Source organism: Chiloscyllium plagiosum, chromosome 5, assembly GCF_004010195.1.
Source record: "Chiloscyllium plagiosum isolate BGI_BamShark_2017 chromosome 5, ASM401019v2, whole genome shotgun sequence".
In the NCBI taxonomy this organism is placed as follows: domain Eukaryota; kingdom Metazoa; phylum Chordata; class Chondrichthyes; order Orectolobiformes; family Hemiscylliidae; genus Chiloscyllium; species Chiloscyllium plagiosum.
Genome location: NC_057714.1, coordinates 62,391,167 through 62,417,788, shown reverse-complemented (window position 1 = coordinate 62,417,788; position 26,622 = coordinate 62,391,167). Strand labels below are relative to the sequence as shown.

The window sequence follows — 26,622 nt, the reverse complement described above, 5'->3', positions numbered from 1 at the left end:
GAACTCAGCACCGCCTTCCTAACCTGCAATCTTCTTCCTGACCTCTACGTCCCCACTCTGGCCTATCACCCTCACCTTGACCTCCTTCCACCTATCGCATTTCCAATGCCTCTCCCCCAAGTCCCTCCTCCCTACCTTTTATCTTAGCCTGCTGAACACACTTTCCTCATTCCTGAAGAAGGGTATATGCCCGAAACGTCGATTCTCCTGCTCCTTGGATGCTGCCTGACCTGCTGCGCTTTTCCAGCAACACATTTTCAGCTACATTTTACTCTAATCGCATTTGGTATAATCTCACCCTTTCAGTTTCATCTTTGTGCCAGAAATTCTTACCTGTTATTGTAAATTGCTGACAGAACTTCCTGTAGACTGTTTAACTATAAATTAAAAATCACTCTGTGCTATCCTCTGTGCAGTTTTCACTCCTAACACTGACGGTCATCGTGCCTAATTCAATCCATGATGATTTGAAGTGAATGCCACCCACAGGATTTAGAAAGTACAAACAAATTTTGCATCAGCTGCACTTCAACTGTTCAGCTCTATCTTTAGTGCAATGCCACAAATCAGGTTACATTTCATAGGTAAGCATATCATCTCAGAGACAAAAAAACTGCAGATGCTGGAATCCAAAGTAGACAGGCAGGAGGTTGGAAGAACACAGCAAGCCAGGCAGCAGAAGGAGGGGGAAAACTCGATGTTTCAGGTACTACCCTTCCTCAGGAATGCAAGGCATATCATCTGAACGTTTTTTCCAAAAGGTAAAATAATGTAGTAGTAACATTTTGTAAAGCATCTAATTATTTTCTGGAATGTATATAAAATAGTTGGTGAAGTATTGTTGCATTTAGTTATTTTAATTCCTGAATTAACCAGCTCTGCAGATGTTTGTACATTGGTCTGAAAGGGTTAACACTAAACAGACCAAAAAGCACCACCCGCTATGATGATGTCACCGGAATTATGGGCATTGTAGTGAACTGATATACCCAAATAAAAGAAATAACTCCTTCTGGTGTGAGGAAAGTTATATGAAACATCTTTGAATAACCAACAATCATTAAAGTTAATTCATAGGAATCAAAGCAAGCTGGAAAAAGCCAGAATGCTGGGAACGTATTCACGCATGCAATTGGACTTCTACTCAAAAATATGTTACTTCACAATTGTTAAAATACAAAAATATCTCATCATACAAATGTAAAAATACAAACGGGTAGTTCAGGCTTAAAATAATGGAAAGTATTACTTCACTCATTTGGCAACAGCATTTCCATGAACTTGAAATTGGGAGTGTAGTGAGAGTGATGGGCTGTAACCAAACCATGATGGATGAGTTCCAATTGTCCCTTCACACATACCAAGGATGGCCTCTGGTAGCTGGCTTGCACATGTGTGATGTGTTGGCTTTGCATAACACAAAAGAACTGCCTTTGACTGATAATCACAGGCAAGATATATTCTACTTAAAACAATGATGATTCTTTGAAGTAAAAATTCAACTTCCACTTTTTGTGTGCACACAAAATGTGAACACATATTACAAACTGTGCACATCTAGTTCATCCGTTCCTTTTCTTTAAGTAAGTAAAATAACTTCACAAAAGCGGGTGTCCTGTCACCTAGGCATCCTTTATTTACACGTGGAGAATCCCTAACACTCATCCAACTCCCTCAGAGCCAGGTCTCAGAATGAACAACACTTCTGACAATCCTGTTTATGTCTGTCAGCTAGAAGTCCCTGACTAGGGTTGTTACTCTGGTCCAATCAGGGAACTCATATTCTATGATGTCTATCTGACTGGCCTAGTTATAATCACTACATCACTCCCCCAAGTCTGAGAACATAGGTCAGTTCTTTATTTTTTGTAGCTCCTCCTGGGTCTATTTAGCACTGGCTCCTCCAACTCTGCCTCTGATACGGGCAGCATATAATGCACAATAGATCACTTCTTGCACCCAGAGCATCTCGGAACAAATTCATTCTCCCCTTCAGGCAGCAAAGGTGATGAGGTGGCGACATCCATTGTGTCCATCTCAGATTCTGAGATTTGGACAGGGAGAACCCTGGGTTCCGGAAGAGTCAAAGACAATCCAGCAGCTGGGAACATTATGCTCCTGCATTGTTTACAAGTTTGCAGCTTTCATTTGGTCCACATGCTTGTTCAGGACGGTCACACCTACCTGAACTTTACACGTCACTGGAGCTGACCTCGCGTCGACCATGGTTCTTACCGTTGCAGGGCTGATCTCATGGATCCTATACCAAATTTTACCCCCTGAAGTAAACTGCCTCCCTTGCTGTCTGGCATTGGCCTTCCCGATGGCAATTCACCCTCCCCCTCCCCAGGTCCAGGAAGATCAGATTTAACCTGGTGTGGAGTCTTCTCCCTTCTTAGCAACTCTGCTGGAGCTATCTGTAAAGGTGCATGAGGGGTGGTCCTATAATCTGGCAGCTGGTGAAGTTGTAAGCTGTTTCTGTAAGCCTGCCTTCAAAACCTGGACTATTCCTTCTGGCAAACCATTGGATAATGGATGGTGTGGAACTGTCCTCATATGTCAAATTCCATTTGTCATTAGGAAATACTCAAATTCTCTGACAGTAAATGATGGCCCATTATCTGTGACAAACATTTCCGAGAGTCCACGTATTGCAAAAGATGCACAGTTTTTTAAAAATCATCGTCCGTGTATTTGATGAATAAACTCAATGCTCATCCAACTGCTTTGAGTGGGCATCCAGGATGACTAAGAACATTGATAATGCAGGTCCTTTCATGGGCTCAATGTGTAACCCAGTCCAGGGTTTACTCAGCCATTCCCACAAAGTTGGGGAAGCTGCTGGTGGCAATGTTTGCCCTTGTTGGCATTCTGGGCAACTCTCCCATCAATGCAGCTAAGTCTACATCCAATCCTGGCCACCAGGCATAACCACTCACCAAGACATTCATTTTGGAAACCTTGGATGATCCTGGTGGAGTTCAGCCAATATCCAGCAGCAGCCTTTGCTTCGGCCAATCACACTTGCTCCTTATAATAATATGTCTTTGTCTACTGTGATCTGGTCTCTCTTGATCCAAAACGGTTTCAATTCTGGTTGTGACAGCCCTTTGGATTACCCCATCACCATCAGCTGTTTCACTGGACCAGATCTTTCTGTTCCCATAATCTGATACAGTCAGTTGTAACTGGAAGTGTGTCCAAAAAAATTAAAACCATTACAAACCCTTCCAGTTGTGGTACTATCTGATATCTGCCAATGGGAGGGGCCTCATGACCTCCATTCCAATTTTTAATCATATGCACTTTGTATGTGAGCCCACCACTGAATTTGGCCTGAAGCTATGGGTGGCACTGCATTGTCCTCTTTAAGTAGAACTTGTAGGGGTTTGGGGTTCATTAATATTACAAATTTATGTCCATAAAGGTATTGATGGAATTTCCTGACTTGGAATATGGCCACCAAACCTTCCTTCTCAACCTGGGCTGTATTTACGCTCTGCATTAGCCAAAGTCCTGGATGCATATACGATTGGGTGTTCCTCTTCATTGGGCCACCGAGGAGCTAATACTGCCTGGATGTCATACAACATAGAACATAGAACATAGAACATAGAACAGTACAGCACAGAATAGGCCCTTCAGCCCACGACGTTGTGCCGACCATTGATCCTCATGTATGCACCCACAAATTTCTGTGACCATACGCATGTCCAGCAGTCTCTTAAATGCCCCCAATGACCTTGCTTCCACAACTGCTGCTGACAACGCATTCCATGGTCTCACAACTCTCTATGTAAAGAACCCACCTCTGACATAGGATTTGACTGAGACAAGGTGGGGGGAGGGGAAATGAGGAAACTGGAGAAATCTGAGTTCATCCCTTGTGGTTGGAGGGTTTCTAGGCAGAAGATGAGGCATTCTTCCTCCAACCGTCGTGTTGCTATGGTCTGATGATGGTCTGGTCTCGGCAAAGATCATCGCCAAAGGTGCAGCAATCTCTTCCCTTGCTTCCTGTAGTAACCTAGGGTATATCCCGTCTGGTCCCGGGGACTTATCTATCCTTACATTTTTCAAAATGTTCAGCTCACCCTCCTTCTTAACATCAACCGATTCAAGCATATCAGTCTGTTTCACACTGTATTGACTAAAGTCAAGGTCCCTTTTAGTAGTGAATACAGAAGCAAAGTATTCATTAAGGACCTTCCCTACCTCCTCCCACTCCAGGTACAAGTTCCCTCCACTATCCCTGATTGGCCCTACCCTCACTCTGGCCATCCTCTTGTTCCTCGCATAAGTGTAGAATGTCTTAGGGTTTCCCTAATCCTGCCCGCTAAAGCTTTTTCATGCCCCCTTGTAGCTCTCCTAAGTCCATTCTTCAATTCTCTTCTGGATAGCTTGTAATGCTCTAGAGCCCTGTCTGATTCTTGCAACCTCAACCTTAAGTAAGTTTCCTTCTTCCTCTTGACTAGATGTTCTACATCCTTTGTCACCCAAGCTTCCTTCACCCTACCATCCCTTCCATGCCTCAGTGGGACAAACTTATCCAGCACTATCAACAAGTGCTCCCTAAACAACTTCTATATTTCTGTCGTGCATTTCCCTGAGAGCATCTTTTCCCAATTTAGATGCCCCAGTTCCTGCCTCACAGCATTGTAATTCCCCCTTTCCCATACCGTCTGCTCCTATCCCTCTCCATGTGTATAGTAAAGGTCAGGGAGTTGTGATCAATATCACCGAAATGCTCTACCACCGAGAAATCTGACATTTGGCCTGGCTCGTTGCCAAGCATCATATCTGATATGGCCTCCCCTCTAGTCAGCCTATCTATGTTTTAAGTCAGGAATCCTTCCTGCACACTCCTGACAAAATCTGCTCCATACAAACTATTAGAACTAAGAGGTTCCAATCAATATTAGGGAAGTTAAAGTCACCCATGACAACAACCCTGTTACTTCTGCATCTTTCCAAAACCTGTCTCGCAACCTGCTCCTCTGTGTCTTTGTTGCTAATGGGGGAATCTGTGGAAAACTCTCAATAAAGTGACTGCTTGTTTCCTGTTTCTGACTTCCACCCATACTGACTTAGTAAACAACCCCTCCTTGACGACCTCCCTTTCTGCAGCTGTGATACTATCTCTGATTACGATGCCACTTCCCTACCTCTTCCCGCCCCCCCCCCAACCCCTCACCACCCTTGGAACATTCAACAACCATTCCTGCCACTGCAATATCCAAATTTTTGTAATGGCCACAACATCATAATTCCAAGTACTGATCCATGCTCTAAATTCGTAACCCTTATCCCTGATACTTCTTGTGTTAAAATAACACACTTTAACCCATCACACTGACTGCAACTTTATCCTATCAACTCTCTATCCCTCCTCACAGACTTTCTGCATGCTGCAGCTGGCTGTTTACTAGGTACTCCCCCCTGCCAAACTGTTTTAAACCCTCCTGCAGAGCTCCAGCAAACCCCCATCCAGAATGTTGTACTCCTCCAGTTCAGGCTCAAACTGTCCTCCTTGTACAGGTCTCACCTCCCCCAGAAGGTATCCCAATGATCCACATATCTGAAGCCCTCACTCTAACACCAGCCCTGCAGCCATACATTCAGCTGCGCTCACTCTCTGTTCCTAGCCTCACTAGCCTGTGGCACCGGTAGCAATCCTGAAATTACTACCCTGCTTATCCTGCCTTTTAGCTTTCAATCTAACTCCCTAAATTCTCTTTTCTGGTCCTCACCCCTTTCCCTACTTATGTCATTGATACAGATGTGTACCACGACTTCTGGCTGCTCTCCCTCCCCATTAAGAATCCTGTAGACTCAATCCAAGACATCCCTGACCCTGGCACCTGGGAGGCAACACACTGTCGGGGAGTCTCGTTTGTGACCACTAAATCTCCCGTCTGGTCCTTTCACTATCGCTCTCCACTTCTCCCCCTTTCCCTTCTGAGCTACAGAGTCAAGCTCAGTGCCAGGGACCTGGCCACTGAGGCTTCCCCCTGGTAAGTCATCCCCCTCAACAGTTTCCAAAACAGTATACTTATTGTTGAGGGGGATGTCCACAAGGGATCCCTGCACTGTTTGCCTATTCCCTTTCCCTCTTCTGATGATCACCCAGTTACCTTTATCCTGCAATTTAGGTGTGACTGCCTCCCTATAACTCCTCTCTATCACCCCCTCAGCTTCCCAAATGATCCGAAGTTCATCCAGCTCTAGCTCCAGCTCCAGTTCCCTAACGCAGTCCGTGAGGAGCTGGAGGTGGGTGCACTTCAGTTCATTCATTATGTATTATAGGTTATTTATTAACTTTGCATATTAATTCACCAGCCCAAGGAAAGACCGAAGCATTGGTACAGAGTGGGAGCTGGGGCACGTTTGATCACCCTCACTTCATTTTTCAATGTGTGTAATCTGGTCTTGTCGACACTGTAGTCCAAGTAGATCACTTGGGATGTCTGAAACACATTTTTTTTCCTCCTAAGGCGTATGGCCATCTGAGAGAAATGCCAAGTTCTCTAAGTGCTCCTTATTGGTCTTCCCTGTTATTAGCACTTCATCTGGATAAATGGTGACCTGGAGTAGACCTTGTAAAATAGTTTCCATTGTCCACTGAACAACTGCACAGGCTGACAATACCCCAATTGGCAATCTCGTATATTGGCATAAACCCTCACTGACTATAGCATACTCCTGGGAATCCTCATCTAACTGCAATTCCAGGTATACATGGCTCATGTTCAGCTTCGTGAAGGACAGCCCTCATACTAACTTTGCGTATAAATCCTCTATGCGGGGGACTGGGCAATTATCCAGCTGCGAGAAGTGATTACCATTTGTTTAAAGTCCCCATAAAGGTGAACTGTCCTGTTGGACTTTACAATTGGTACAACTGGTGCTGCCTATTCTGCAAACTGGGCTAGTTTGATGATTCCTTCACTTTCTCAGCCTCCTATTTTCTGCCCATAAGGCAAATGGCACTCTGCGGGCCTTGTAAAACTGTGGAAATGCTTCTAGGTCTACATTCAAGATGGTCTTGTCTCCTTTGATAGCCCCTCGACCTTCCTGGAAACCTTCTGGATATTTTCTCATCGAAAAATGTTGAGGCAATCATTGTGAATTTTTTGTAACCAATTTCACTCCATCAGGCTTGGGCCTGAGTCTTTCACTACAATCAGTGGGAAGTGAACCAGCTGCTTCTTATAAGAGACCGGGACCAAAGTAATGTCATTAATCTGTAAATGTTCCCTGGTATAGCTTCTCAGTCTAGCCAAGGTCTTGCACAAACTTAAGGGTTGGAGTCCATAGTGGATTTTGTTGAAGACTGTTTCTGCGATCACGGAAAAGGCTGCACTGGTGTCAACCTCCATTAGAACCCCGGATGACCACTTAACCAGATGTTTATTTTGATTGGCTCTGATTTGGATGTTGTTAAGCAATTTTACTGTTCCAAAGCAGATGTCAGTGGAATTTCCAAGGTGTCCATTCTCCTTAATACTGGCCTAGGAGTTCCCTTACCCAACTTTTGTCTAATGGGATTCTTTTGCTTCTCAAATCCGCATATCAGCAGCAATCAAAGTGGCCTGCTGGCCTGTATCCTGAAGAAAATTTTAACTATTTGGCTGAGGCTTGGCTTTGTTTTGGGGTTTTGCTGTGGGCTGACCTAAAGTCCTTCTGTTCAGGATATGCCCTGAGTCTGGCTATGCAATTGCTTTCACTCAAGTGGTGTCCCCTATGCTCAGTTGGACTGGCAATGATATTCACTTTGATCAGAATACCCTGCAACTCATATGCTCCACTTGCTGCATTTTCCAATGATAAAGCCAGTTGTAGTGCCTGTTTGGAGTCCAGTGGGCTTCAGCTAGTAGGTGCTTTTGCATTGTTACGTCATTAATCCTACATTCCAAACAATCTCTCAGCATTTTATTAAGGGTTAAACCAAAGCCACATTCCTCTGCCACTCGTTTTAACCAAGTCAAAATCCTGATACAAATTTGCTTGGTTTTCAAACTGCCGAGTAAAACTGATAGCCTCTGCGAATTAGAGGAGGCTTGGGGTGGTAATGTTCCTTTACTAAATCCATCAACTCTTAAAAGGTTTTAGTATCTGGTGCCTCAGGGAAAGTTAGGTTCCTAAAAACCAAAAAAGCTGCAGATCCATAAGCTGTCAGGAAAATTACTCATTGCTTTTCATCTGCCCTAATGTCATTTGCTTGGAAAAAAAACAACATTCTTTCCTCATAATAGGCCCAGTCTTCAACAGCAGGATTGAACATATCAAGCTTCTCAAATGACGGCATGAGGCCAGAAATGCTTACCCCAACTCGAAGGTGGCTGGTTTGAGCAAAGTTCTATAGGATCATGCTTTTCTCTTGTCACCACTGAAATAACTCCACAGAGACTGGTATCCTGTTACCCAGTCACCCTTTATTTACACATGGAGAATCCTTGACACTGATCCAGCTTCCTCTGAGCCAGCTCTCGGAGTGAATTGTTTTTATCTGTCAGCTAAGACTTCCTGATTGGACCAGATTAACATCCCCAATCGGGGAACTCATATTCTGTAAGGTCCACCTAGCTGACCTCATTATAATTACTACAAATGGAAAATTGCACCATTTTGTGAGAGAGAATAAAAACAGATTTCTTATACCTAAATTGCTAAGAATTGTATTATTGTCCCTACCCCTCCTCTGCTTAAGTTACTTTGAGATATGCTGCGAATCATTTGCACAGGTAATCCTATCTCAGGTGTGTGACCATTACTGAATTGGAGCTATGTAACAATGGTCATCATCGACAGCTTTACTGGAAAACAGATGGAGGAAAACACTTGCCTGATTTTCAGTTTCTCTAATGTGAAAAGGGTAAATCACCCCTCAGGGTATTTCATAAGAGTACAGTTTTGGCTCACCCAGTTTATTGGCCCATTGTTAGGTGTAGAAATGGAATTTGAAATGTTTTCCTTTGTTCTGCTAAGAGCCACGGAATTGAATAGTACCACCAGCATTGCAGTGCCAGCTAAATTAAAGTTCAATATGGAAACTCATGACTCAGTGTCACACTAAATAATATTTAATAGATGGTGTTGTGATCTACAACACATTGGAACTATATATAGCAATGTACAATCTGATGTAATTTGTTGTTTATCAAATCAAACGAAAGAAATATTATTTTCAGCTTTAAACATCTGTTTTCATTGAGCTTTAAAAATGACAGCTCACCAACCATACCTGTCATGAGCTATTCGATCCAAAAGTGGTTCAAGCCAGCCATTGTGGCACTCGCAATGTGAGTCCATGAAAATCAAGACATCCCCTGTTGCCCGCGCTGCACCAAGTAAGCGACCTCCAATTACCCCCAGTCTCTTATTGCTTCGAATCAACTTCACACCATCCAGCTTGGAAACATACTCACTCAAAGATGCCTTCAAATGTCCTAGGAAAAGAAGAATTAATCATAATTCCACTCAAAATTAGCAATGAAGTCCCTAAATCTACAAGGTGTCAACATTTCTCAACACAAAATAAAGATTTTGTACTCTCAATAAAGTCACCCAGAAAGTTACTTAAACTCACTTGGGATGGGAATGTTTCATTCACTATTGGTAATCCAATTGAATAACATACATGGGCTGAAGACACAGTTGTGTTTGGAGTGTTAGGCAGCAACAAACAAGTGAAGTTTCCCATTCACAGAAACTACTTCCTTCCACTGAGTGTATACAATCTATTTTGGTACGAGTTTTACCCAAACCATGATGGCAGTCAGATGCCTTTTTGCAACAAGGAAGGGAAAGCGTCATTCCTGGGCTGCTGTTTGTGGCTCCTATCAGTTGGCTTGTGGTATTAGCGGAAGCTGAGAATGTGATCACTCATTATGTCAACCCAATCAGGATAGAAAAAAAGCAAATAAATTGAAGGGTAACATATTTTATAGAAACTAAAAGTAATCAAATTATTGTTTCTCAGCAGGAGCGTATAATTTTCCAAAGACAGAATAATGAAAGGCACAGTTTGGGCAAAAGATTCCTATGCTTGCTGCTACTCTTATTGCACAGCAATTCAAGCAACTTCATCTTACAAAGACAACACCCTGCATGCCACAATTATATACAACATATACTAATGACTTGGATGAGGAAAGTGAATATAGCCAAGTTTGCAAATGATACTTAAATAGATACAGTGCCAAGTAGTGAGGATGACATAAAGAGTCTAACAGAAGGGTATAGACAGGTTAAATGAATGAGCAAAGACTTGGTAGATTGACTATAATATGGGAAAATGTGAAGTTATACACTTTGGCAGGAAATGAAGAACAGTTGACTCTTACTCTCTTACAGCACAGAAAGATTTGGGAATCCTCATACGTAATCACACAAAAACAATGAGCATAGCATTTCAGCAAGTAATAGGGAAGGCAAATTATCTTTATTTCAAAGGTAATGAAGTATGAGAATAAGGTAGCCTTGCTAAACTATACAAGGCTCTAGTTGCACTTAGAATACTGTGAACAATTTTGCTCTCCTTATCTAAGGAAATATATAATGGCACGGGAAGCAGTCCAAGAAGGCTTCACTAGGTTGAAGCCAGATATGGAGGGATTTTCTTATAAGGAGAGGATTGGATGTGTACAGATTGAATTTAGGAGAATGAGAGGTGACCTTTTTCAGCAAAAGATTCTTGGGGGCTTGACAGGGTAGATACTGAGAATTTGTTTCCCTTTGTGGGACAGTCTAGGACCAAAAGGCATAATCTCAGAGTAAGGGGGCACCCAGTTAGACAGAGATGAGAAGAAATGCCTTCTCTCAGAGGTTGTTAAATCTACAAAATTCTTTATTGCAGAGGACTTTAGAAGTTGTATCGAGTACATTCAAGGCTCAGGTAGAAAGGGAATCAAAGGTATTTGGGAAAAGGCAGGAAAGTGGAGCTGAGGATTATCCTTTCGGCTATGATCTCATTGAATGGCAGAGCAGATGAGATGGGTTAAACGGTCTACTTTTCATTCTACGTCATTTCTAAATCATAGCTTCATCTCATTATAACTAAAACAATAGTTTCAAATAAAACAAGTGCTAACATAATTTCATGCAACTGGACTGGTCACAGGAATACAATGTTTAACTTGGCACTTTATCAATAATGTATTTATGTTTAATGTTCATGCACAATGGGATCTTTATCTAGATACTGAGTAACATTAACAGGAGCCTCGTATGAAATTAGTTGAAAATGGATTCAGCATATATCATAATATCTTTGTTTATTTTCTCTTTTCTTTTATAACTAGCCAATAAGTATAAAATAAATAATACTTGTACTTATGTGAAACATTCTACGTTGAAATATGTTATGAGACTTACAGGACAGTGTGGGAAGTGAGTGCAGTGCTTACAGCTATGGAAACCAATGTGGCAACCATTCAGTGCCAAGAACATTACAAGAACAGAAAAACAGATTACGAAAAAAACACTGTGGAAACTCACAATTGATGAGGCAGTATCTATGGGGAGAGAAACAAGGTCTGATGAAAAGTCATTGATTTGAAATGTTGGACTCCATTTTAACTCTGTGCAAGTAGATATGCTTTGAGCAAGTTAAAATCTCACTCATTAACGCTGTCCCTCGTTCTCGGGTCCTGCCTTACCAAATAAATTATCAATCTCTCTTTGTTGGTATCGGTTAAAGACTGTTGGCCAGAATGGCAAGAGCCTTTGAATAAAGTGTGTTCAAATGTTCAACAAAACTGGGTAAGTTACTGCTTCGATGTTGTCCAGTCAGTTTAACTCTATTTTTATTGTAGGCAAAGATATTGATTGTTAAGATCTTGTTAAAAGTGTAGTGTTTAAGCAGGACAGTGCATAATGATACTACTGAGATTTATTTACAGGTGTAATATGTGAATTATTGATTTTGGTACCAATAAAAATAAAGTCAGAGACCATAAACAAATAAAGTGAAAAATGACTGAATATATGATGATGATGATGATTCTTGATTGATTAATTCATGATTCCAATTGATGTAATTCTTGCAATTGAAGCAAACAACATATATAGATTTCATGCTGACATGCAAATATTTTATTAATCCATTTTAAGGGACTAACAGAATGAGTCCTTTATTAAAATAGGCATATTTGAAAGCAAGTTTTTTTGATTTCCAGATTTTCTGTCTGTGTGCCAGAGTTAAGTTACAAGTGAATTAAATGTCCAGAGAATTACAAACCCTGCAATGCACAGGATGTTCTCAGTTTATGAACATCTGAATGCTATACATATGAATGTGATCCCATTCACGGGTGTAATCTTCAAGACTCAACAAATGAACATTTCCTGACTTAAGAGTGGCTGCTTTACATTGTCCTGCATTGTGTTCCAAATGGCATACAAATTGAGGTGTGAATGGACTCTAGAAAAGAACCCATTCGCAATGCAGGGACTGCCTGTATGAGCTTATACATTGTTGAACAGTTTGATTTTTTAAAATTGCATCCCAGTAAAATTTAACCTTCATTTCAGTTTATAAAATAGACTGAAGATTTATGGGAGAGGTAAAGAACTGAGATTGCCTGAACCATATAAATAATTTGTGGTTGACCGATGGCTAATTCCACCTACCCTTGCTTTCATATAACTGGTTAGATGCTGAATAATAAAAGATGTTTCCAGTCATAATAAATTATATGGGAGTGAGAAAAGGGTGGAAAAAAGAGCAGGAACACATTTTTGTTTTGTCCTTGAAGTATGTGATGAAAATCCTTGCTGTTTTAGCTTATAGTAATTGAAATACATGTAAATGCAGTCATCTAACATGTCCAGCGTTGAACAATGAGAAGATATTGCACTATGTGGGAGCAGCAAATGGTGGAAAGTCTCTAAATGGTTGGGAGTGTTAATGTTTTATTCAAAAATAGCAAACACAAAGTAAAAAATACAAATAAACAAAATCTGAATTTGCTTCTGGAAGCATACAGGGATCACCTATCTTTGCTCACTGCACCCAGCTCATATCTGGTGGAATCGGGTATCAACTAAATCCTGTTTGGCTTGTTCTGCTTCATGCTGCAGCACGCTTTCATGGTGAAGGTAATGTTCCTCTTGCACAATATCCTCATTTCACTCCTCAGAAGTCTGCTATAACTCTTCCAGCTCTTCAGAGTCCATTACTGCTTGGAGTGGAGAGCAAGGCCTATCCAGCCACTGGTCTGATCCAAGCATCAGAACATCATCATAGTAGACCTATTACCTGCTGCATGATGACCCTATTGGAAGAATGGGCTGCCCTACATCGATGCTTGGCCTCAGTCGGAGTGGGGGTGGAGGGGGGGGGATGTAATGTGGTGGTGAGTGCAAGTAATGGAATCATCCATAATGCAGAGAATAGCTCTGGTCTCCTTGTGATCATCCTTGAATGCATCCAGCCCTTAAAATGAAGAAGGAACATAGAAGTTCTCAAGGTGGGAGACTGGTTAGCAAGGTTAGATCTCATGGAATACAGGGAGAACTAGCCATTTGGATACAGAATTGGCTTGAAGGCTGAAGACAGGGGGTGGTGGTGGAGAGTTGTTTTTCAGACTGGAGGCCTGTGACCAGAGGAGTGCCACAGGGATCGGTGCTGGGTCCTCTACTTTTCATAATTTATATAAATGATTTGGATGTGAGCATAAGAGGTATAGTTAGTAAGTTTGCAGATGACACCAAAATTGGAGGTGTTGTGGACAGCGAAGAAGGTTACCTCAGAGTACAACGGGATCTTGATCAGATGGACCAATGGGCTGAGGAGTGGCAGATGGAGTTTAATTTAGATAAATATGAGGTGCTGCATTTTGGGAAAGCAAATCTTAGCAGGATGTATACACATAATGATAAGATACTAGGGAATGTTGCTGAACAAAGAGACATTGGAATGCAGGTTCATAGCTCCTTGAAAGTAGAGTTGCAGGTAGATAGGATAGTGAAGAAGGCATTTGGTACACTTTCCTTTGTTGGCCAAAGCATTGAGTACAGGAGTTGGAAGGTCATGTTGCAGCTGCACAAGACATTGATTCGGCCATGTTTGGAATATTGCGGGCAATTCTGGTCTCCTTCCTATCGGCAACATGTTGTGAAACTTGAAAATGTTCACAAAAGATTTACAAGGATGTTGCCAGGGTTGGAGGATTTGAGCTATAGGGAGATGCTGAATGGGCTGGGGTTATTTTCCCTGGAGTATTGGAGGCTGAGGGGTGACCTTATAGAAGTTTATAAAATTATGAGGGGCATGGATAGGGTAAATAGGCAAGGTCTTTCCCCTGAGGTGAGGGAGTCCAGAACTAGAGGGCATAGGTTTAGGGTGAGAGGGGCAAGATATTAAAGGGAACCAAGAGGCAACTTTTTCACGCAAAGAGTGGGGTGTGTATGGAGTGAGCTGCCAGAGGAAATGGTGGAGGCTGGTAAAACTGCAACATTTAAAAGGCATCTGGATGGGTATATGTATAGGAAGGGTTTAGAGGGATATGGGCCAAGTGCTGGCAAGTGGAAGTAGATTAAGTTGGGATATCTGGTGGGCATGGACAAGTTGGACTGAAGGGTCTGTTTCCATGCTGTACATCTCGATGACTATGATATAAGCATCATCACAGCTCATTGGTACATGGTATAGACTAATAAGATGTGGCACTGATGATCATAGAAGTCAGCTGCTTTATGAGATGATGCTCTCAATCTGGTGTAGGAACAATCTGTACCTTCCTGCACCCCTGAGGTAAGCCAGCTATTCTGACAAAGCCTTGGGCTACAGCACTTACCTCATCATGAACCAATGCAATATGATACAAACTGTATCCATAGCAATTGTGATACGTTTGTGGATTGAGGGCTGTGAGATCCCACACAATTCCTCAATGGATCAATAGAAGCAGCCAAGTACATAAAAGTTTAGTGCAGCTGTTACTGGAATAGCCACTGGGACAGGACAGTTATCGGATTTGCTCCAGCATAGTTCTGTGATGGTGTCCTAGGAAATCTGCAGTCTACAGCAACATGGACCCTTGGTCCTCTCAAGGAAATGACATGATGGCTGATAGTCTCTGGGCCTCTTGTACCTCCTGCATCCTGAGGGAACCTTCAGTTGTGACTTCATGTGGAGGTTGTTTGGCAGCTAGTGGATGTTCTAATTGGTCCTGGGCTTGCTTGTTGTTCTGACTGCTGTTCCATGCTGTAACCACAGCAGCAATAACTCCTGCTGTGGTTGGATGTATTAGTCACAGTTCAAATGATCCTATGTGGGGAACATCAGAAACAGAGCAGGTCCTTAGTCCTGTGAGCAGTCAGTATTTACATCACTCACAAATGATGGCTGAGCATAGTCCCATGTACAGTGACTCTGGAGAACTCCAACAAGGAGGGCTATGGAATACCTCTATATGAACCTTTGCCATAGTGGACTTTATTCTGATGATAGTACAACTTGATACCTTATGCCTTCACCGCCATCCTCCGCATAATTCAAAGGCAGCATTGTCTATAACAGCCTATTGGAGAATACTTACAGTTCAAGGTGAGAGGAGATCTGCTCTGTGCCCTGTGCAGACCACAAGTCTCTGAACTATCTGTGTAGCTCACAGTTACCACTTTTGATATCACCTGTGATCATTTTTGTTTCATAGAGATGACTATTTCTCTGTCCAGTTTGGGTGTGTTCTCTATCATTTTCCAATTCCTGTACACATTTGAGTTATATAAGTATGGAAGCAACACAGGGTGCAAAATGAGCCATAGGCTCAGCCTGACAATGAACCTCCTCAACCTCCATGTTGTTTTCTTCCTTGCAGTTCCTGTTAGCCTATCAGCACTCAGCTTCTACAGAGCTGGGTACATTTTCAGACTCTAAAATGCATCAAGGGGTATTGTGAGATAGTAGGAATATGGTATTGAGATAGAGGATCAGCCATAATCATATTCAATGTTGGGGCAGGCTAGAAAGGCTGAATGGTCCACTCCTGCTCCTCGTTTCAATATTTCTATGCTCCTACATATCTCTTTCCCTTATGTCTTCACCTCCAAAGATTACCCTGAGTCCCAGCCCTACAACTCCGTGGGACCACCATTGGTCTACCATTCTCACATTCCAATCATTTAATCTGAACTATCAACATCCTTTCTCCCCCAACACTCTACACTCCAACCCTCCCTCAAACTATATCATAAATGCTGCCCGGGTTTTGAGAAGATTTGTAGCTCAGGTTGAGGTTCTGAATGTAGGTTTGCTCGCTGAGCAGGAAGGTTCATTTTCAGCCATTTCATCACCATACTAGGTAACATCATCATTGAGCCTCCGGATGAAGCACTGGTGGCATGGCCCGCTTTCTATTTATGTGTTTAGGTTTCCTTGGGTTGGTGACATCATTTCCTGTGGTGATAACATTTCCTGTCCTTTTACTCAGGGGATGGTAAATGGAATCCAGGTCAATGTGTTTGTTGATAGAGTTCCAGTTGGAATGCCATGCTTCTTGAAATTCTCGTGCATCTCTCTGCTTGGCTTGTCCGAGAATGGATGTGTTGTCCCAGTCAAAGTGGTGTCCTTCCTTATCTGTATGTAAGGATACTAGTGACAGTGGGTCATGTCGTTTTGTGGCTAGTTCATGTTCATGTATCCTGGTGGCTAGCTTTCTGCCTGTTTGTCCAATGTAGTGTTTGTTACACTTCTTGCAAGGTATTTTGTAAATGACATTAGTTTTGTTTGTTGTCTGTATAGGGTCTTTCAAGTTCATTTGCTGCTGTTTTAGTGTGTGGGTGAGTTTGTGGGCTACCATGATGCCAAGAGCTCTGAGTAGTCTGGCAGGGGAGAGTGGCTAGGGTTTTTGGACATGTTTTGTCTGCTTGTTGGGGTTTGGTTACTGAGAAATTGGGGGATTGTGTTCATTGGGTATCCGTTCTTTTTTAATATACTGTATAGGTGATTTTCCTCTGCTCTTCATAATTTCTCTGTGCTGCTGTGTGTGGTGGCTTGTTGAAATAATGTTCTAATGCAGCTTCGTTTGTGGGTGTTGGGATGATTGCTTCTGTGGTTCAGTATGTGGTCTGTAGACGCAGGCTTGAAGTTCCCCATTGGCTGTCGCCCTACTGCAACATCTAGGAATGTCAGTTTGTTGTTGTTTTCCTCCTCTTTAGTGACTTTTATGCCAGTAAGATATTATTGATGGTCTTGAAGGTTTCCAATTTGTTTTGTTTAGTGATGACAAAGGTGTCATCCATGTAGCAGACTTAAATTTTGGGTTGGATGTTTGGCAGAGCTGTTTGTTCGAGTCTCTGCATTTTGAGTGGGAGCAGCGGCCGAGTTGAGGTGAACCCGGGAGACTACAGCTAAGGTAAGAGTTTTTTCAAAATTACTTACCTGTAGCGGGCATCTTTGGCAGAGCTGTTTGTTCGAGTCTCTGCATTACTGTCTCTGCTAAGAACCCGGATATCGGAGATCCCATGGGTGTTCCGTTGGTTTGTCTGTAGGTTTTGTTGTTGAAGGTGAAGTGCGTGGTTCGGCATATGTCCACTAGCATGGCGATATTGTCCTTGCTGATGAAGTTGGTTATGTTTGGTGTATGTGTCTTTGGGTCTTTTAATAATGTAGTCAGTGTTTCCTTGGCCAGGTTGATGTTGATGGATGTGAACAGAGCTGTTACATCAAAGGAGACCATTATTTAATCCTCTTCTATCTTGGTGGCTTTGATGGTCTTTAGGAATTCTTTGGTGGGGTGGATGGAGTGGTGTGAGTCTTCTACTGAGTGTTTTAGTCTTTGGTGTAGCTCCTTGGCCAATCTGTAAGTGCTGTTCCAGGTAGTGAGACAATGGGTCTGAGTCGGGGGGGGGGGGGAGGGCACTCCTGGTTTGTGAATTTCGGGTAATGCATAGAAACGTGGTATGTTGGATCTGTCTGGTTTCATTTTTTGGAATTCAGTCTTATTTATTTCTCCAGATTTCTGAAGTTGTTTTGAGTAGAGCTGTGATTTGGTTCTCTAGTTGTGGGGTCGGGTCTATCGCCACTTGTTCTGAGTGTTGGTATGTGCATATAGTGCATTCACTTTCTTAATGTAGTCCCTTTGATTTAAAATGACTGTCAAACGTCTTTTGTCTGCAGGTAGGATATCAATGTTTTTTTTAGTCTTTCTAGCACCTTCCTTTCTTGTGTATTAAGTGTGTTTCTTTCCTTTTTCCTGCTTAATGTTAGTGCGACTGTCTGTCTGATGGTTTGCTGAGGTTTCTCTGTTGATTCTCTCAGCGAGTCGTTCATGGAATGCCCTGCCAGTAACAGTGGTGGACTCTCCCTCTTTATGGGCATTTAAGAGGGCATTGGATAGGTATATGGAGGATAGTGGGTTAGTGTAGTTTAGGTGGGCTTGGATCGGCGCAACATCGAGGGCCCAAGGGCCTGTACTGCGCTGTATTCTTCTATGTTCTATGTTCTACTGTCTCTGCTAAGAACCCAGATATCGGAGATCCCATGGGTGTTCCGTTGGTTTGTCTGTAGGTTTTGTTGTTGAAGGTAAAGTGTGTGGTTCGGCATATGTCCACTAGCATGGCGATATTGTCCTTGCTGATGAAGTTGGTTATGTTTGATGTATGTGTCTTTGGGTCTTTTAATAATGTAGTCAGTGTTTCCTTGGCCAGGTTGATGTTGATGGATGTGAACAGAGCTGTTACATCAAAGGAGACCATTATTTAATCCTCTTCTATCTTGGTGGCTTTGATGGTCTTTAGGAATTCTTTGGTGGGGTGGATGGAGTGGTGTGAGTCTTCTACTGAGTGTTTTAGTCTTTGGTGTAGCTCCTTGGCCAATCTGTAAGTGCTGTTCCAGGTAGTGAGACAATGGGTCTGAGTCGGGGGGGGGGGGGAGGGCACTCCTGGTTTGTGAATTTCGGGTAATGCATAGAAACGTGGTATGTTGGATCTGTCTGGTTTCATTTTTTGGAATTCAGTCTTATTTATTTCTCCAGATTTCTGAAGTTGTTTTGAGTAGAGCTGTGATTTGGTTCTCTAGTTGTGGGGTCGGGTCTATCGCCACTTGTTCTGAGTGTTGGTATGTGCATATAGTGCATTCACTTTCTTAATGTAGTCCCTTTGATTTAAAATGACTGTCAAACGTCTTTTGTCTGCAGGTAGGATATCAATGTTTTTTTTAGTCTTTCTAGCACCTTCCTTTCTTGTGTATTAAGTGTGTTTCTTTCCTTTTTCCTGCTTAATGTTGGTGCGACTGTCTGTCTGATGGTTTGCTGAGGTTTCTCTGTTGATTCTCTTTCAGTTTTGTTTCTAATACTGCTAAGAAATCTTTCTTGTCCGCATCCTGGAAGTTGCAATTTAAACCACTTATTAAGACGGCCTTTTCAGTATCTGTTAAACGTCAGTCAGATGACGTTTTTTTATCCATGCTTCTGTGTTGTCTGTGTTGTTATTTTGTGTAAGTTTGCCTAGTTTTTCTGGAGGTCTTTTTTTTTCATTTTCTGTGTTTGTTGCTGTCTAATGTTTATGGCTTGTTGCGCTGCGTCTGTCCATTCATGGTCTGTTGCATTACTGAGTAAAGTATTTTGGCATGAAATTTCCCAGTTGTATTTATGAAGTCTGTTGTGGGCATCATTAATCATTTCTCTAAGCATTCTGCGGCCATTTTGCTCTTCTATTCTTTTGGCTAGTGGGGTGTTAAGAGAAGGTTTGTATTTAAGACATTTAGGTTGTACCTGTTTCCTTAGGCATTCATGCAGGAAGTACAGTTTGTCATGGGTGGTGCTGTCGGATGGCATTGGTTTCCTATTTTCGGGGCAGTTTTAGCGTATTGCGCCCATAGATGTTAGCAAGTTTTGAGAAGATTTGTAGATCATGTTGGGGATCTAGATGTAGGTTTGCTTGCTGAGCTGGAAGGTTCATTTTCAGACATTCTGTCACCATACCAGGTAACATCATCAGTGAGCCTCTGGATGAAGCATTGGTGGCAGGCTCATTTTCTATTTATGCACTGACCAAATATTGAATGTCATCCCAACACCCCAAATGAAGCTGCAATGGAACATTATTCCAATGAGCCACCATGTACTGCAGCACAAAGGAACTACACAGAGCAGAGGAAAATTGTCGAGACAGTGTATTAAAAAAGAATGGGTGCCCAATGAACACACATCGTCAATTTCTCAGCAACCAAACCCAAACAAGCAAACAAAACATTTCTCGGAAATGACTGCCAGACTACTCAGACCTCTTGGCATCATGACAGCCCACAACCCACCAACACACTAAAACAGCTAGTGAACTTGAAAATCCCTATACAGGCAACAAGCAAAACTAATGTCATTTACAAAATACTTTGCAAGAACTGTAACAAACACTACATTGGACAAAAAGGCAGTAAACTAGCCATCAGGATACATGACTATCAACTAGCCACAAAAAGACATGACCCACTATCACTAGAGGAAGGAATGAGGAAGTTCACCAGTTTGACTGGGACAACACATCCATCCTAGGATAAGCCAAACAGAGTCATGCATGAGAATTCCTAGAAGCATAGCATTCCACCCGGAACTCTATCATCAAACACATAGACGTGAATCCCATTTACCATTCTTTGAGAAAAAGAACAGGAATTGATGTCGTCATAGGAAATGACATCACCACAGGAAATGACATCACCAACCAAACACATAAATAGAACATGGGCCATGCCACCAGCGCTTCATTCGGAGGCTCACTGATGATGTTGCCTAGTATGGTGACAAAACATCTGAAGATGAACCTTCCAGCTTTGCAGCGAGCAAACCTGCATCCATAAATGCTGTCGCTCCACACTTTAGTTTTGGTCTAAAGAAGAGTCACCTAGACACGAAACTTTAGCTTACGTTCTCTCCGTAGATGCTGTCTGACCTGCTGAAATTGCCAGCATTTGTTGTTTTCAGTTCATGCCAATTACTTTGTTGCACATTCCCCCCCATTAAAGCCATGGTGATTGTGACCATAAGTGACACTTCCCATCCCCCCACCATATGCAGTAACCCATGTCCATCAATAGTCTATCATCTCCCAACTTTAAGTCCTTAGTTGTCTTCTTTACAATTATGTCCCCTCTGCATCTCTGAAATCTGCCTCCAATTCACACTACTGATTTCTCCAATTTCCCCACATAACAGATGTCCCTGATAAACTCCCACTGCATGCCTCGACTTTCATTGAGCTGACCACTGGCCTTAACCAACCAGAACAGACATCCCTGACTAATGAATGACCAGGCCCCAACTGATCTCTGTGTAGCTCCCTAATGGACTTAACACAAATCCCTGCACTTGTAGGACTGACCATGGCCCAATCCCCAGCCTGAAGTGCTATAAAGCCCCTGACCCTAACCACACCGAAAGGGAAGAGTCTCCGATGCACACACACAAGTATAGTAAAATAGATATGAAATAATTGAGTGACAATGCTTAGACAAGGATTATTCAGGTAGAACAATGAGGTCTACTAATTATGTTGAAATGGCTGACACCTCTGTGTCGTTTCAGTTAGACCACAGGAACATGCACGCTGACTGCTAGATAGCTGGTTTATGAGGTTTAGACAATAAGCCTGGAAGAGCTTACAAAGTAGAAAGCTGATTAAAGTATCAACCTCTGATTAAAATTATCAAACTAAGATGAGAGCACATGATGTGCCCTAGGGAGTGACCAGAGTAGAAAGGTGGTTGGAGACAACTGCTGATGATTGCTACTGTGAAAAGCACAGCAAGTCATGCAGCATCTGAGGAGCAGGAGCTGATGATTGCTCAACAAGTTGTTTATTTCTGTGTGTAAAAAGTTGTAACTCGTGCTCAGTATTTGTGAGTCCAGTATTCCCACGTGTCTACCTAGAACTCCCCTCCCTGCATTTAATGGTAACTGCTTGTAATAAACCGTTGGTTTTGCTTGAACAAACTCCTCTGTGTCTGTGAAGATCACCCTTACAATCCCAAGCAGCTGACTGACCATGTCCAAGCCCCTTGACTAAGACAGAACTCTATCTTTGACTTACTGTGCTAGGAAGTACTAACTGAAGAGTATCTCTCTTAACCTGATGATGATTACTTCTCTTGGACTTTGAGACATGGCCATTTGATTGAAGCACAAGTAATGCATTTGTCTCATAAGCTGCTGGCACATGTTATAGGTGTGACATTGATGTAGCATGGTGCCATACAACAACATGTTTACCAACTGGATTGATCAATACTGACAACTATGACAAGATGCTTGGCTTTGTAACTGTGTTAAATAGCAAGGAATGGCTGCAATGCTGAAAGCATTCAAATAGACACAATGTGATTGAGCATTAAGACAGAAAGCAGTAAGCTGGGGTCTAATCTCAGGGATGGGTGCCTGGTCCAGCCTGCAGATTGTCCAGGCAGCAATATTACAATGGAAGGTGCATGAGCACTCCAAGGTGCAATGCTGATGTGCAATCTGTGTTGCACGTTGGTCTCCACCATCCAGATGGCTGATGCCAGTTGAACTGTGACCAAACTCATTAAAATAACAATTTTCTAAAAAATAAAAATCCAACAATGATGAAATACAAAGTATTGAACGATTAAGCAGATTGTACCATTTTAGAGATAAAATTCAACATTTTATGAAGATTGGACAAGTAACTCAATGGATAGAGAAAGCATATTCATGTACACTAGGGAATGAGGGGATACCATTTGAAAAGAATACAATTTTAAATTTGCTACCTCTGCCCCTGTTGAGTACAATAGTAATTGGATTGGAGCTCACATGGAGAAGCCTCTTGTCAAGTAGACACTACTGAACAAAACAAACATTTACTTTCCTCCTCCCTACTTTCAAATGAAATACTATTTCTCTACCAATAACGAATGCTTGCTTCTTCTCTCTCATGTATTTCATTATCTATTGAATTTTTTAATTAAAATATACCTTGGTTACTTAGGTCATCCACTAAGATGATTTCCTTGAGAAATTTCTTTGGGGCAGTGTCCATAACACTATTTACTGTCCTCAGAAGAGTGGACCAGGCTTCATTGTGGAAACAAATGATGATGCTGGCAGTTGGCAGGTTTTGACTATATTCCTGCTGTAGGCATCTAAAAACAAAGTAATAAGATAGACAACTCTGTCCAATCATCCAGTAGACACAATTCAACAACGAGGTACTCATTTTCAGCTGTATCCAATTAATAGCCACACAGACTGATTGTGCTGGAATAATTAACACTCATTGGATCTTTGGCAGTCCGTAAACCTAACTGTAAATTCCATTGACTATTCTCATCTTGCTTTGCAATTAAAATAATCTTTCTTTATCATAATTAACCTTACTTTTACATTGCGTACTATTTTATTTTAACTTATTTTGTTTTTTCTATTCTGTCTCTATTGGCTGAGTACACCTCAGCTCAGACCATGACTCCCGGACCTGTGCACTGTGTTGAGACATTCACTGCTTTTCAGGGACACATTGGAGTCAGAGGTTCTGGGACACCATGTTCGGCTGAAACTCTGAACTTCTAGCTTGCTGCGACCTGACAGCAGGTAACCCCTGATGGCCTGAATCTTCTGAGCAGTGGCAATGTTGTTGTGTGAAGGTTATCCTAACACACTTCTGTACATCTCTTCTGGGATCTTTCAATTGCAGCTGTCAAAGAAATGTGCAGTGCAGCATTCCTTGGAAATCTCATTGGAATGGATTAAAGTTGAAGAGAGAAAACACCTACTCTTTACAGCATCAGCTGTCATAGTCTGAAACTTTAAAGGTCCAATTTTTGGCTGATTCTTAGTGGGGGGGGAGGATGTAAGGTGGGTGGGGGAGTGTAAGGTCAGTGGAGTAGGTCCAGTGGGTAGAATTGTGTGCAAAGTTGGGGGGATGGTGTGGTAGGTGACTACATGGGATGACATGAGTGAGCTGGTGGTGAGCAGAAGGGTGAGAGGAGTAGGAGGGAGTGAGGGTAATAAGGAGTATGATGGATAAATGGGTATAGACATGAATAGATGGATGCAGAGAGAGGTGGATCATAGAGGTGAGACATTTGTGGAGGGGAGTTACTGATGGACAGGGGCATTAATAATGATGGAGGATTTATTGATGGTCAGGGAAAGAGGGTGGGGGGTTAGTCAGATGATTGGAATACATTAGTCAGTTTGGATATGGAGTCAGTTGTACAATTATATCCAGCTGTTCAACTAGATATTAATCTGAGTAACATCTGCATAATTACCCAGTTAAGTCCAGTGTTATGTTTCTTGGAGCCAACTTTAGCTCAGACAATTCCCACACAGATCCAAACATCAGGAGTCACCTCCCGATCTATAATGATCCAGAGACTGGCCATGGTATCACTTTCTTTTCTAGAATTTATCAGAGTTACTCTGAGCACCTGTAGAGACTGCCAAGGAGGAGTATTTGGAATTACAAGGCCTGATTTTCTAATCCTGTCACTGCCAATGATACTCAATCCTCCCTCAACCAACACTCCCTGCTCAACCTCCTCTGAGGGTGAAAGATGGGCTTGAGTAGAAATGGGAATTGAGGGATGAACTGGGACAGGAGGCTCCCCTGTCATTTAAAATGCAGACAGCAGTGTAAACCACAGGAAGAGCAGGCTAGCCACTGAAATAAAACTAACAGCTGCGATTTTTCTCAACACTTAGCAAGTATTATTTTCTACATAGTATTTCTTCTGAGTTTGGGTGTGCTTTAAATGATGAGGAGAATTTAAAAATGAAAGAAAAATTATTCCACCTCTAATTTCCAGCATAATTCTTTCGATCAATTATAAGCCCTTAAAAACCATAACACTTGTGCACCAATGGACAGTAGCAGTTTGACAGGGAGTTTGGGAAGACTTCTGGCGAAAACACGCACAAACAGAGAAACAGACTGCTCCAACCTGATTTACTTTTGACAAAAACAATTTAGTTCTGAAAATGATCACATGACGAGTTTCACTACATGACTGTGTGGTGGCTGAGACCATGAAGGTACAGGATTTTAAGAGCCTGTAGTCATATTACACTGAATGTTGTGCCAACTTCGGGACATCAAGAGAGGACGAAGACACCTTTGATTGATAGCAGCTGTTTGAGAGCAGTGGACATGCATTCCATTTTGATGGTGGTTATGAATAATTGTCGTTCTATTTGTTAAGGTTGTATCTGAATTACTGAAGTCACAGTGTGTGACAGACTCTGATTAAATACTATGAAGATCCTGAAGTGAATGATTAACTGTTTAGTATCCATAGTAGTCAGGCTTTTAAAATGTTCAGTCTTGGAAAGCCAGTGTGATTAGATGACAATGGTATCTGTTAGTCATGCCAAAACCACTGTTAGCTTCAAAAGAATGCTCAAAGTGTTTAAAGAGAAAAGCAAATTTAGAGGAATGTTTTTCATTAAACTCATTTTCCGATTTTACAGAAGAAAATTACCCGAGCAGGATATTCCTTTAACATATTGATTCAGATGTGTTTCCATTACACAGGGTCTTCGTCCTGTGAGCCCACTTTGGTGACATCGCTGATGGAGAAAGCTGTCCAATGTCCTGGAATAACTCCAAAACTTTACACCTGAGAGGGTGCAGAGTTGGTGTAAAGGTGGGGATGGGGGTGGGTTGTTAGGGAGGCTGTAGGATGTGGGATGTGGGAGAAGGGGTGGCCTGAGAACTATTAAGGTACTTCCCAATCCAATGTTGCCATTTAATGGACAGAAAACTCCACCTTTCCCAGCCCAGAGTGTAGTTCCCAAAGTGAACTGTTAACAATATTTAACACATGCTGCTCCAACTATTACTTTCTTTTGGAAAGTGACAAATATTTGGGACAATAAAAAAATTCACCTCCTTCCCTTCTAATTCTTAAAACTGAAAGTATACATTTTCGATGCTTACCTATTTGACATGTCATTGCACCAACCAACCATGTTCTATTAGTAGTTTATGTAAACATTCCCTTTTAAACTCAGTCTTTAAAAACTGTGACATTCATTGAAAGATAAATTCCAGATTCTTGTTTTGGCATAATTTTAATAATCTCTTGACTGAAGTTCAAAGCAAACAAAACAGCATTCAGATAGTTATGAATATGGAGTTATGATTAAATCAGCTCAATATTGACTTAAGTAAACAGAGTTTAAAAGGAATATAAGAGTAGCAAGTATAAAATGCAAGCAAATGACACATCTTTATCAGAATTCAACCAGGATAAAATTGGATGATATTGGAATGAAAAGCTAGACCCATGGTAAAACGATATTTATGAAACAGTAAGGAATGTGACTAATATCAAATGTTTTTATTTGTAGTATGCATAACTTGGAATGTATTGCACATATTGTGGAAAATTCCAAATATATTATGAGATCACTCTGCAGCATCAGGAATGAAATGAAATTTTATAGCCAGCCACTTGAATGGATCTCCTTTCAGGCATCCTCATGACAATATCAACAATTTGTTCTTTCTAGGCACAATCACACAAATTTGGGTTGAATGCTATTGACAGTCAATACTTCCGAAATGTCAATTTGAGTGCTCGAGTATACAGTGTGAGGGGTGAAGGATACAATAAAAGGAGTGAGGGAGATAGTGAGGTGGGGGAAGGTAACAGTG

General features: G+C 41.8%; 1 protein-coding gene across 3 annotated transcripts in view; it reads right to left on the bottom strand.

Annotated features, from left to right (window-relative positions):
• Positions 1-26,622, bottom strand: part of LOC122549931 (polypeptide N-acetylgalactosaminyltransferase 15-like) — a 72,518-nt gene that overhangs the window by 43,951 nt on the left and 1,945 nt on the right. For all 3 annotated transcript variants that reach the window (XM_043690170.1, XM_043690171.1, XM_043690172.1), the window contains exons 2-3: positions 22,938-23,104; positions 9,242-9,446 (exon numbers count right to left, since the gene is read on the bottom strand). In XM_043690170.1, coding sequence (XP_043546105.1) covers positions 9,242-9,446; positions 22,938-23,104 — 372 coding nt within the window. The remainder of the gene's footprint in view (positions 1-9,241; positions 9,447-22,937; positions 23,105-26,622) is intronic.